Genomic DNA, 13,763 nt, shown 5'->3' on the forward strand with positions numbered 1-13,763 from the left:
ATTTACAGTAAATTAGTTTCCAAAGAACATGATTTCTAGATATATTCTTCGCGAGAAAGCACTATTGGATCTAGTTTCTTGGGTATATATATATATATATATATATATATATTATATTCTTGTACTATTATTTAAGTAAGAGCCTTGTGTTATAATCGTTTTTATTTTATTATAATTTAACTTATTGTAAAACTCCACTTCTATTTTTTTTTTCTAATTTTTACGGAGTAAAAGAAAAATTAGTCACTTTTTTTCCTTTAAAAAATATATATATATATATATATATCCATCTTTATTTAATTACTTACCACTTCTAAATATATCCATAAGAATAAATCATAATTCCCATAAATGTGATGAGTTATTGATAAAAATTAAAATCGAGATTGAAAAAAAATATGAAAACAATCACGCAAGCACATAGTACGTGTGTGATAGCTATCGTAGACGAATAAAGAATTATCGCTTCATAGATCTCAAGAGAGATCGACACGTGCTCAAGCCTTCCTTAGACAATTGGCTTAGACTTAGAGGGTAAACCCATCCTTCTGCTTGTACACATTCGCACATATCAAAAAATAAGAATATGATCATAATTGTTATAAAACCGCATTGACTCGACGCACCGTTAAAGTTAACTCTCGACGCTTGAGTAGTGTTGGGTTTACATATTATATTAAAGGATTAATCGCGCCATATAACTTAACCTTTAAAGAAATTCTTAATTCTAATCCAAACTTGATTTTTTATCTAAAATATCTCAACGTTGACGTGTTGGTTTCATATCTAGCTCGACGCTAACTTTTCATCCAAAATTGACGGAATTGCGCACGTAACACGTTAATTTTGTAACACATGTAAACAACGTTATAAAATTAACGTGCCACGTGTGCAATTCCGTCAATTTTGGAGAAAAGTTAGCGTCAGGCTAGATATGTCAACGTTGGGATATTTCAGGTAAAAATCAAGTTTGAATTAGAACTAATAATTCATTCAAACGTTAGGATATATGACACAATTATCTCTATATTAAATATTAAACTTCTTTTTCATTTAGAAACAAGGTTGGTTGGCCATGATGTATGATGATGATTATAACACAATATTGAAAACGATAATAACGATGTTGAGAACAATGCAGTGTATAACATATGTAATCAATATCAAATTTATTTTTCTTTCATTAGTTATCATCAAATTTTAGTTGAAACCTTGAAGATCTAGTTTAGGATTAATATTCTTGATCGCCCGTCCTCATTTTCTACTTCTATCTACGTTTGAATTTGTACTTAGAGATAGTAATTTATTTCGAATAGTACAATCTATTTATCAATAAGCATTATGAAGTATCAAGTTCCTTAATTTCAGGAAAGCTTTTTTTTTTCAGCGTAAATCATAGTATCTAGACCCTAATTAATTCAGTCGAAAAATCGAGCATTAATAATCATTCTTTTTTCCAATTAGTATGCTTTTCGAGATTCGAACTTGTCTCATTCTCCTTACAGAGGTTGAAACTGATTATTATTCAACTAACACTTTGGTAGGAAAACTTTTTAAATCCCAATATACAAACTTCATAACGGAATCTTTTTTTCCCCTGAAAAAAAAACTTTTACATCTTCAAAGAAAAAGTAACTTATTTAATCTTATTTTCTGGGTCAATTTGGGATCCAATATTTTATGAATAAAATAAAAATTATTTATATCTATCGAAAAATAAAAACTATTTATTACCCAAAAAATAAAAATGATTGAGCTACACCAAAACTAACTCTGGATTAAGTATAGGTTAAGAATACCTTTTGATCTCATCAAAAAAATAAACTTTGGTCATTTGACTCCTTAATGCAGTGCAAAAAAGACCATGACTGGATATCATTTTTTTAACGTGTACAATGGCATTCAGAGCCCAACGAGCCTTTACTAATTCAATTCGAGTTAGATCAACCCAATAAGAAGTAAAATTTTTTCAATTAAGGAAATGGTATAGGAGGAGCTCATATATCTATCCAATATTGGGTTTGCAATCCCTTGGGAGGCGTTTTGTATGAGGTAATCTATTTAGATTACCGGGATGTATCTTTTAAATTGCATGGGCCCACATATTGCCTTGTTTGGCTAATACACATTACCGGTAATATAGCAATCCACTTCACAACCAAAATGGTAATGCGGATAGCCCCCATAGAGGGTGTCTAAGTGGATTACCACCAAGTTGTAATCTTATATACCAAAATTACCCTCTATTTACTTCATTCTCAATCGAGCAAGACGATTACCATCACCGATTCACCATGGCCATCCCAGCTGCCACAGTTGCCATCCCAATACCGTCACCATCCTAACACCGAGGCCGCGCCAGACACCACCACCACCTCCAACCACCATCGCGGTCATCCCATTCCCCATCTTCTTCTTTCTCCACTATACAAACCCTAATTTCGAGTTTTAGTTTTTTTCTTTATTATGGAACTCGAGTTTTAGGACTTTGAAATTTAAGCCTCTTTCCCTAATCGGAGCTATGTGCTTCGATTTAGCCGCAACAGGGGACAAAGCCTCTCCTCTTCAAACAAAAAAGAAAAGATCGAAGGTGCTGATTAGGGGCACGAGGAAGAGCACCGGAGTAGAATTGGTTCCGGCATGGAGGCATGGCGGAGAGATGCAGGAGGTGCTAGCGGGAGGCGGTTATGGCTTTTTGGTTTTTTAGATGCTGCTATGATGTTGTTATAGACAAGAGGACGGAGATGGAGAAAAGTGGATGGGCATTTTAGGAAGTTTGTCTTTAATTTTTAGAAATTTATTATAAAATAAATAATTATAAAATAAGATGGTCGGTAATATTAATTGAATGCCAAACACAGCAATATAGATTACCAGTAATTTAAATGCTGGTAATCTATCTCGACGTAATGTGAATTTTCCGGTAATTTGATTATCAACAATCTACCAAACGCCATCTTAGAGTTACCGTAGCGTTTTTGACATGATTATTCACTCCGTGCACCGTTTGAAATTTTATTTATAAAAAATAAGTGTTCTACTGTTTGAAGCAATCATTGTTAGTCCATGATTGGATATCTTATTATCCCATATTATGGAATCTATCCTATGGCATGCGTCCACTAGTAACAGAAAAATCCCCATTTTTTAATAAATAAATACAATAATAGTCAGCATGCTTCATTTATGGCAAGATATTTTAACAAACAAATATTCTAAATATAACCGAAAATAAATCCTATTTTTCCTCAAAATATATTTCCTTATAGGATATTATCTGTGGGTTCCACTTCTGTCCCTCAATATAAAACTAGCCCATTGGGCTGATTAGACGCCAACAGTTCTTCTTCTCTGATACCCACCTCTTCTCTCTCTCTCTCTATCTCTAAAACCCTATCCATTCCGCCATTAACGAAAAAATCATCATACCTTTCTGTCCACGGCAAAGAGTACTCATCCGTCCTTCTCCCTCTCTCTGTTTAGGGCTTGCGATCACTGTTAATGGACTATTGCCTCTCCAACCACACTATCTGCGCCCCTCAGCCTCTGCCTTCCGCGTTGAAGCCGGACTCCCTCAGGGTCTCCGACCTCGGCCGGAGGATCGCCTGCGCTCGTCCTCGTCTTCCCCGGCGCCGGCCCCTGGCCGTGACCGCCGGGCCCAGCCACTGCGAGTCCAGCAGCCTCAACACGCCGCTGGTGCCCCGGTCCGCCGTGGGGAAGTACCTGAGCAGAGTGTTGCAGAACCAGCGGCAGCTGTTCCACGTGGCGGTCTCTGAGGAGCTCAAGCTGCTGGCCGATGATCGCGACTCCGCCGTCGCCCGCATGGTCCTCAGCGACGGCTCCGACGAAGCTTGCCTCCACAGGTAAAAATAACCAGTGTCCCGTTCTCTGCCCTGTTTTGCCTCTGAAGTTACTTCCCCTGTGTGATGGATTCCATGATTAGTGCTTGGAATTGCCGGTGAACCGCTTGCTATGAGAATCGATGTTGATTTCGGAGACCTGTTTAGAATCAGGAGAAGCACTTTAATGTGTAAAGATCATATTTTGATTAAACTTTGAGAGGTCTTTGTACCTAACTTTCAGCACAATCTTTGGGAGGGAAAGAAGAGCTCAGTTATTGATATTGAGGCTTGCGGAAAGCAATAAAATTTAAATTTGTCCTGAATGTAAGCTTTTTCGGTTATTTCGTGTAAGATTCTATACCATCCAAATCTAAAAGAAGGGGGGGGGGGGGGGGGGGGGGGGGGGGGGAGTCCATGTTATATTTGATAATCGAAAGGGGGTTGACATCAGTGATTCAATAAGTAGTTGTGAACTGCACTTTCATCCTCTATTTGAGAATAACTGGTAAACAGCTGCTTCCTATGCTAAAGCCTTTATAGCTGCGAGCATGCTACTACTGGCTCAACTTTGGTGGGTGTAGTCTGTCCACATTGTGTGAACTTTGGAGGTATGGCAATTGCACAAGTCAACAATGGAGGAGAGTAGAGGTGCAAGAGAGTAGAATAGATGTGGAGGCCATATTGACTGGCTGAGGTTCACATTAACTTTGTTCTTTTTTGAAGGAGAGTGAGATCGGAGAAAAGGTCTATTGATTTCATGGAAATAGTGCTGTGGAGGAGCTCAAGTCCCTACTCGGTGCATTGAAATTTCTTGAGTTTACTTATTTGTCCCCCCACGTTTAACTGAATGTAGTAAAGGTAGCGCACTTGGTTTGCAAAGGATCTTTGTTTGCCCGCTTTTTACTCTTTTATGATTTTTGCAGTTACCAATTCTGACTGCCTTGTCCCACTGAACCACGCTACGTGGAGTTCCGGCAAACTGAAGCTGTATTCATTTTTTTTTTTCCTCTGATCAACCTTTTAGGAATAACTCTTTACTTAGTACGGTCAATTGAACTGTATTTCTTGATTGCAGGAGGATCGTGGAGCTTAAGGAGCGGGATTGCAGAAACACTATTGAAGATGTCATGTACATGCTTATCCTCTTCAAGTTTTCTGATATCAAAGTCCAGTTGGTCCCGAAGCTTTCTAGGTGCATCTACAATGGAAGACTAGAGATATGGCCTGCAAAGGACTGGGAACTAGAGTCTATCTACAGCTACGATGTCCTTGAAATGATCAAGGAGCACGTTTATGCTGTCACAGGACTGAGGCCAAAATCTAGTGTCACAGACCACTGGGCCACAACCCAGGTCTGCCTGTGGCATCTCAGCAACATCTATGCGGCCTCAATATTGTACGGATACTTCCTAAAGTCTGCTTCCACGAGGTACCGCTTGGAACAGACTTTGTCTCTGTCTGATAGCGACCAAGGAATCCTCAGGAACTCCCTTCAGCCTTCCAAAACTTGGCCTTATGGGTGGAACAACCTCGTCTTAGGTAAAAGAGGAAACGAGACGGAACCCTCTCCCCTGGACCAGACATCTACGAAGCTAAGCTGTTACATGATGGGTTTCGACTCGGAGACACTGCGTAGATGCGCAAAGGTGAGGTCAACTGTGGCCACGGAATTGATCGAGAAGCAGACTATTGCGCTGTTTGGGGACAGGCGTTCTTTGGTGTCGACGGGAAAGGAAATGGGTGGTCAGGTGATACGGACCTCATTCTCGAGTCTAAAGAGGCTGGTTCTTGAGGCTGTGGCTTTTGGGTCTTTCCTCTGGGACATCGAGGAGCATGTTGATTCTGTGTATAGTATCCGCGGCAGGTGAAGGACGCTCAGGAAGTAAGTGAGCTTGTTGTATATAACGGTTTAGCGAGAAGGAGTGGGTGACAAGTAACATTTGTCGCCCTTTTCTTTTTTACGTAAATAGAAGTTTGATTACCGGTTCGTTCCTTGTGATCGGCGGTTTTGCTTTCTGTCTATAGGTGCTTACGCGAATAATGTACAGGTAAATAGATTACTACCGTGGTGTCCCACGGTTAGGATTTTATATGAAGGCGTGGATCACTTTGGCCTTTCTTTGATTGGCATTCTGTTGCATGCTTTGGTTTTCTGTATATTCTTCGTCTTTCTATAAAGCTCCCATTGGTATAAGCCTTTTAGAATTTGTCCATCTGGTACTATATCAGAGCACATCCTCTATTTTCAAGTCAAGATTGATAGATAATACGATCTGCATTTTTTAGGTCTCTTTGAAAATCGCAGTTGTCGTAGTTTCTTGTTACATCGAGATAGATATAATTGACGCTATTGCCGTCCATATATCGAGTGCGTGCGTGTAGTGCTACTGTGTCTTCTCGTATGAATTGGGCGGGGGATTTCACTTGGAAAAGAAAATGTTCCATATTAATGGATTCGTGTCCTTAACCATGGGTTTCCATCTACGGGATCTTGTAGCACTTACCAATGAGTCATTAGTATTACACGGAAGGAATCAATTCTAGACGCTAATACAATTAGATCTGCTCTTCATAGATAACTTTGGGATTTACGATCCCAGGTAAGATCGGTTCAGGATCATGGCATGAAAGAATGATAAGTTGTTTCCAACTACTAGTATTAACAATGCGTGAAGCGCAGTTTACACAAAAATTAATCAAAGAAAGGATGAAAAGTAAAAACTGTGGAAACTTCGTCTAAAGAGGAACATATTTTTCCAGAACATGAAATTGAATGAAATTGAACGCACATGAGAATTAGTGGATTAATATGATTTGGGAGAACGAAGCGAATTTTCGATATGTAGAAGAATAGATCTATGTCACCTTTCGATGTTTCCCAGTGCGTACTATATGCATGCAGTTCGGGTTCAAGTACCACCTTATACCGTGGCCATTGCTCCATCAAAGATTTTAATTTTGAAAATAGACCATTCTTTCTAACTGAAGACTGGAAGAGTGATATATGGTTCCCCTCCTTGAAAAAAGAAAAAAGAAAAAAGAAAAAAAGAAATATAGTTTACACATTATTATACTATGATAAATCTTGACTTTTTAATGCATGTCACATTTTTTTTATAGTAAATAATGGATAGCAATAATAGCGACCTTGTCAGCCCTGCTACGCAATGCTCGAACTCTCGTGTTGAACTGCGAACATATTAGACGAACTGAACAATCAGCGCAAGCACTAGATCCGTTAACGTAACATCACCAAAGACTTAGTATAATTTACAGAAGTCAGTGTCCCCCAAGCCATAGCCAAAGAGCACATAACTAGAAAATATTTTTTGACAAATGCATTAGAGGGGATTTGAACTTGAAACCTTAGAGTTACCAAACCACATGGGTATAAACTTGTTAACCACTAAACTTCTACCTTTGATGGTTTAATGCATGTCACATAATTTCTGAAAGCTCAATAAATCTCAACTAATTCAAATTCAAATAGTATCAATCCACTAAAAATAATAATATCATAACCGTTGTTTTTTTTTTATAAACACCACTCAAAGTTTAAATCTTACTTGAAAACAACAAATATCGGATCACTTAAATCAACAATGGTGGTATTACCGTGTATGTATATACACACACGCATATATATATATATCTTTTCCATGGTGATCAGAGTCAGAGATGCAGACAAGATTTTATAAAATCTTCGAGGAGTGGTGCATGTATACAGACAAATGAACTAATCATCTATTTTAACGGAGAAGACTTGACTTGCAAGTCATATGTCATCTTATAAATAGACCCTGATTACGAGTAAAACGTTAAGGCTTTTGTTTCATATCATTTTGCCAAACATATCAAATAAAAAATAATGGCAATCCAACTCGGGACCAGGCCGGCAGATCCTTTATGTATCGAATTGTTCGTCTAAATTTCTAACAATATAAAGTCGGGTATAAGGGCACGCAAAATAAGTTTCACCACTGGATGACGATGTTCGCATGGCTCAAGAGATATCGGGGCTTAATCGGTCTACAAGACTAAAGTCCATCTTGCTTGAGGCGGCATAAAAGTCTACCTCGAATAAAGGGTGAGCTTAGGTGGTTAAATATGTACAACGGTAAAATTGATAAATACAAATGAAGATCTCACGTGCTTTTGTAATATGCCGTTTCTTATTTGATGGATATATTACATTTGGTAGCTTACATCGGCTTTTCTTCTAATAGTAACTTTGAAACTACGATAAAAAAACTGCTGACAACCTTTTCGAAAAAATGTCACTCTGCAAATGAGAATAAACTCAGTGCCTCGACTTCTTCTTGGGCAAGAAAGCAACAACCCCTAAACTCGGTCGCTCGAGAAAACAAGCACCCTAATGCTTAGGCAAGGACATAATGCTGCGATGGAAACTTAATTAGGATATAAATTATCCCAATTTCAAATTTAGGGTCCTCTAACCAAGAAAAAGTTTGTGGATTAAACTGTGACTTCTTCTTCTTCTTGATCTGCAAAATGTGCCCGCCGGTGAAATTCCTCTTCTGCTTCGGCATAACAATCTCCATCACCTTCCTCATCTGCTGTTCTCCTTCCTCCATTTTTTCCTTTTTCAACCTCATCTCGGCCCTCTCCTTCCTCTCCTGCCTCGTCTTCAAGGGCTCGGCCTACCTCCTCGTTTCCCTAATCCAAGCATGCTGAGCCCCTGCCCAGGACCTCCATGACGGTCTCTGCTGGGTCGCTGATGGCCTCAGGAGCCTGGCCAACTCCCTCCTTGACAAGGCCCTCGAGGCTGCGGCCTGGACCGCTTCATTGGTCGCCGACTTCTTGAAGGAACTCGCCCCGAAAATCGCTAGCATGGTCTATGAGGCGTTCACTGCCACAATGGAATATGCGAAGGCAGGGATCGAGTGCCTACAGAAGGTCGTGCTCGAGATCGCGAAGTTCCTAGGGAACGTGATCATGAAGGTGGCTGAATGCTTGTGGAGCAACTACCTGGAAGCTGTGAAGTATGTCATCGAGAAAGGGAAATAAATCTAGTTCATATCGCTTGATCCTGATAAAATCTACATACGTACCGATAATACTTTGTTCCGTTAAAATGTACTTTCATACGTGTAATTGTTGGAACTTTCATATCTCGCCTTATATTTCTTAATTATATCTTTTGTATTCGGATTTAGGCCCCTTTTTTCCGCCGGCAAAAGAAAAGGTCATCTCCGTCAAGTTTTGTTAAGGTCCGGAATATATCCGATAATTCTCAATGCTCACATTATCTTCCAGCACGTATGATAGATGCCCTATTCTGTTAAACTCCGTACAGTTTACATTAAGATGCATGTCGAGATGACAATCGAAGTTACCTTCGCTCAAGCACAATATATATAAAGGTATAACCTGTTGGGTTCGTCTCTCGTCTGATCAAATGTTGTTGACATACCAAAGCATTTGCGTGGTTTTTGAGTTTGGACTAGGAATGTTTGTTTTTGTTTTGTCAACGGAAGGGGCAAATGAATGTCGGGATAAAACAACTGAAGCCAAGTGATTAGACATTTATTAATTAAATGAATTAATACAATTAATTTTTTTATGCATTGGATTAATTTGGGAAGGTTGACTTCTTGAAATCAAGTCTTCCCTTGGCGATTTATATGTGAATTTCTTCAAATATTGCCCAACAAAATGATCACTTTCTCTACTCATGATCCTTATAATTATTTTAATTAAAACATCATTGTTGGAATAATTAAAATTTGCTAACAATAAGTATGTCAATTCCGGTAGAACATTACTGTTGGGGGCCTTGCTGGGAAATAACTTGGAAGGTGGAACTTCTTAGAAAAGAATAAAATAAAAAAGTTAGTTACATTGTTTTGACTAGCAGCGTACGTAAACATCTCCAAAGAGTTGGAGCTCGACTGAAAGAAAGTTCGAATTTGGCTCGATCTTATTGATCAAGCTTCAGCTGAGCTTGCATTATAAGCAAGCAGAGCTAGAGCTTGCCAGCACTGGAATCGAGAGGTTGAAGCTTACTCGAGTTTCATATTATTTACATATATATATATATATATATATATATATATTCTAATAAATTAAACATAATCCGTCCTAAGCTGAGGGAGAGTGGGGACATATTCTCTACTCTCGGGTCCCTTTTTTAAAATTTTTAAATTTTTAAATTTTCCACTTTTCTTTTGCATTTTCAAATTCGATCTGAAAAAGATACCACCTAATTCGATCGATACATTACGCCTTTTTAGTGATTTCAGATCCAACCTAATAAAGTTTCACGTAATCCAGTCGACGTGTTAAGTCAAATAATTCGATAGTTAGGTCAAAGCATCACATCCTTTTAGTGTTTTCAAATCTAACCCGAATAATGTACCGCATAATTCGGTCGACGTACGTGTTACGTCAAATGATCCAATTGTAATCCATTTTATTTCATTTTTTGTAATTCTCATTTCTTTGAATTTCTCGCCTTTTTTAGAGTTTTCGAATCTGATCCGAATAAGATACCACATAATCCGGTCATGCGTTATGCCAAAATATTTTATCATAAGGTCATCGAATTACGTCTTTTTAGCATTATTAGATTCGACCTTGATAAAATTCCATGTAATTCGGTTGACATGTTACGCCAAACGATCCGATCACTAGGTCGAAAATTTACATGTTTTTAGTGTTTTCAAATCTAACCCAAATAATGTACCGCTTGATCTAATCAACGTCTTATGACAAATGATTCGACTGTTATTAGTTGAACTATTTCCAAAAAATACTTTTACTCCAACTTATATTTAGAAAGCTAGAAGAAATTTCATAGTAGAAGTACTAAATATAAAAATTACGATATATGTTATATTCTTTTCAAATTTTAGTTTGTAAGTACGAAGCTTTTTTCCTCTCTTTTTTTTTCTTTCTTTTGTCCAGTGTTGGTAGTGGTATAACCTAATTGATCCACCGGACCAGATGACCCATCATCATGGTTGACCAATTATTCCTTAAAAATATAATGTCATATTATGCGCCATACGATTTACAATTTTTTCTCATTTTTTCCCATCACTATAAGATTTGACACCATCATCTTGCTCTATTATCTTTATCTATTTTATCTTTTTCCCAAAGAGTTATATATATATATATATTATACTTTAATTTTCTTTGTAGATATTCATTCACAGACAAAGATGTTTTCGTCTGAATTTTATCTTTCTGAAGAAATTATACTTATTAAACACATACCTTTTGAATTACATGTAATAATTTTTCTCTCTTTATCCATATGGAAAGGTCCAACAATGAAGATTAATTTTATTGTTAATTTATTTTCATAAATTTATAAAATACAAACATTTTTGTTTTCTTAAATTTCATCATGTCTTCTTTTACTTAATATTACTTTCAAATCTTATTCGTACCCTTTTTAAGAGAAAAAACTACAAGCTTTATATTTAAAAGATGATAGCATGTATATTTTTCTTTTTTTTTTTCATGGAATAACTTTTCTAACTATTAAACATAATATTTAGGAATAAGCATAAAAATATATTAGCTTTTGCCTCATGTTAGATATATTAGTTAATATACCTTGTAAGAAGTCTATAATTTTATTAAAAAATTGATAATTCATTATTTTAATTCTATTATTATGTAGTGTGGTTATGCGTTTATATCGGGCATTACATAAATTATGATTTTATTACTATTGGACAAAAAAATTCCAGCCCCGTGGGCCGTGGCATCGCGCGGGCGTTTGCCCGAGTGTGTGTATATATATATATATATATATATAATCATCATTCATCGAGAGTGCAAGCCCATGTAATTATATAACCCTCCAGGACAACTTGTCTCACTATTCATGTGGCCCAATTTCAGTTATTTAAATCCTTCCTCTAACTATCGCACCATCAAGCTATGAAAATTGAACTCCTTTGAGTTACGAAGGCACACGACGGCTCCTTGATCAATATGTGCTGCCACCCAAGCCATCTACCTCCACGACAGACGACAGCTCCCGGGCTCCCTACTGCTCCTCAATGACCCGCTGCGTTTCCTCGATGAACCCCGTGCAACCCCTTAATTGCTCCCTAGTCCCTATAATATGTTATGTGAATTGCAAAGCTCTAATTCATCAGAAAATCTTAAATGATTCTGTCTCATATTGACGTGTCGAGGAAAAACCAATTAGATTTCTTTAACGAAAAATAATTATGACAATTATTCGAGTGATTAATACCAATTCTATTTCATGCAAGAAGTTCTTGGGTGATATTATCTTACCACGTAATGTGAGGAAGCACCAAGTAAATTGTACGAAACAAGTAAATTGGTGTTATTCACTCCGATAATTGCCATAATTATTCTTCATTAAAGAATTTTATTGATTATTCCTCGCCACGTCAATGCGAGATAGGATTTTTTAAGATTTTATCATTTCATGCAATCTAATTGATACTTTCTCAATGTAATATCACCCAATCTTCTCCTAATATATGATCATCTGATGAACCATACATATAAGGGAAATATCTGGTCCCGCACCAAAATGGCATTAGTGTCCAGAAAATAAAGAAAGGATTCTAATCCACCTAATGGAGAACAACTACCCATATATGAAATCCCACAATACTCCCCCTACACCCTACTGCTCCACTCGAGCCAATTCGAGCTTGTTCACATGAACGCTACCACCGAGCCCACCGTCAAGCTTGCAGGTTATGAGAACATGCTATATGTTATCAGCTATAATGCTTAGTTACGTCGCTCTATCATTCTTAATTGAATTGATTAAACTTGACATAATAAACTTTTCTTTTTCTTTGCAAATGTCAAAGAACTGTGTTCGTCCAAAATTGATTAGTTTTTTAATGTAACATGTCAGTATTATGAGCAAGTTGATTTTCAGGTTTGATAATAAAATTCAGGTTAAGCTTCATATAGAACTCCTAATTCTATGTCCGAGCAATGATTTCTCATATAATTTTTATAACCATTTTAATCATTAATAAGCAACAGTCTAAATTTTTTAAAGTAGAAAGCTTCTCTAAAATGGGACAACTTAAAAGAAAATTTATACGTTGAAATATAAAGCAATTACCAATTCAAGAAAGAAGCAATACTGGAAAACTAGTTCTTTAGCGCACGGGCGTCCGCATACGTTTTATTTAGTTAATACTTTTTATGTTAATATTTCAAAAACTTAATTTATTAATTTTATGGTAATGAGAAACAGACGAAAAGATTGAGAATAATTTATACTTAATAATAATCTACTCATTGTAGATAGACGACACAAAATCTTTTCTTCTGATGAGAAATAGATATGTAAAATCATTTCCTAATAGAGTGGAGAATTATATATATATATATATAATAATAATAATGCAAGTTGTTAATAATAAATTATGGTGAACCTTATGTTAGTATGTGTATGTATCTATCGAACTCATGAAGGCTAGTGAGTAGCGGTCAACATTGTCTTGATCTCGCTACGCTGTCCTCCAACATTATTCAGATTCATTCATATTTTTTTTCTCATAAAGTTATATTGCATTTGTTAATTGTTTTAATGTTATTAATTCTTCTTTTGGGTATAGAGAGAGCTTTTAAAGTCTTCTATTTATTGCAATATCACTACTCACACAAAAGTTTTTAAAAATTTAATTCGATATATGTATAGGGAACATAATGGGACGCTGCACTACGAGCTTAAATAGCCAAATATAAGCTCTCGACGAATGAATGGAGGGTTCTTACTCATAGGAGTCTACTTTAATTATGTATAATAGATAAACGAGAAAAATCAAAACAAATAAATGTAAGAAATATAAGGATAAATTGAAGATTTTTTCAAAGAGAATATGATTCAACGTTTTTTACTTTGGTATAAATTATAATGAGAATAATAAATATGTAAAA

The 13,763-nt window shown here is 36.5% G+C and overlaps 1 protein-coding gene across 2 annotated transcripts; it reads left to right on the top strand.

Annotated features, from left to right (window-relative positions):
• Positions 1–3,328: 3,328 nt before the first annotated feature.
• LOC116214757 (UV-B-induced protein At3g17800, chloroplastic-like) lies at positions 3,329–6,036 on the top strand. Of its 2 annotated transcripts, XM_031550208.1 has the most exons (3): positions 3,329–3,863; positions 4,766–4,829; positions 4,918–6,036. In XM_031550208.1, exons 1-3 carry the CDS (start codon positions 3,797–3,799, stop codon positions 5,708–5,710), a joined length of 924 nt encoding a protein of 307 aa, XP_031406068.1. In that variant the 5' UTR covers positions 3,329–3,796; the 3' UTR covers positions 5,711–6,036. The 2 variants fall into 2 exon arrangements, with proteins under 2 accessions (XP_031406068.1, XP_031406067.1); XM_031550207.1 differs by lacking the exon at positions 4,766–4,829 and having other exon boundaries at positions 3,333–3,863.
• Positions 6,037–13,763: the final 7,727 nt, after the last annotated feature.

Source organism: Punica granatum, chromosome 7, assembly GCF_007655135.1.
Source record: "Punica granatum isolate Tunisia-2019 chromosome 7, ASM765513v2, whole genome shotgun sequence".
NCBI classification, from domain to species: Eukaryota; Viridiplantae; Streptophyta; class Magnoliopsida; order Myrtales; family Lythraceae; genus Punica; species Punica granatum.

Excerpts from the sequence above, each read along its gene's own strand:
- LOC116214757 (XM_031550207.1), top strand. The coding sequence starts at position 3,502 with ATGGACTATTGCCTCTCCAACCACACTATCTGCGCCCCTCAGCCTCTG. Across the intron at positions 3,864-4,917 it reads GACGAAGCTTGCCTCCACAG|GAGGATCGTGGAGCTTAAGG; the intron begins GTAAAAATAACC and ends TCTTGATTGCAG.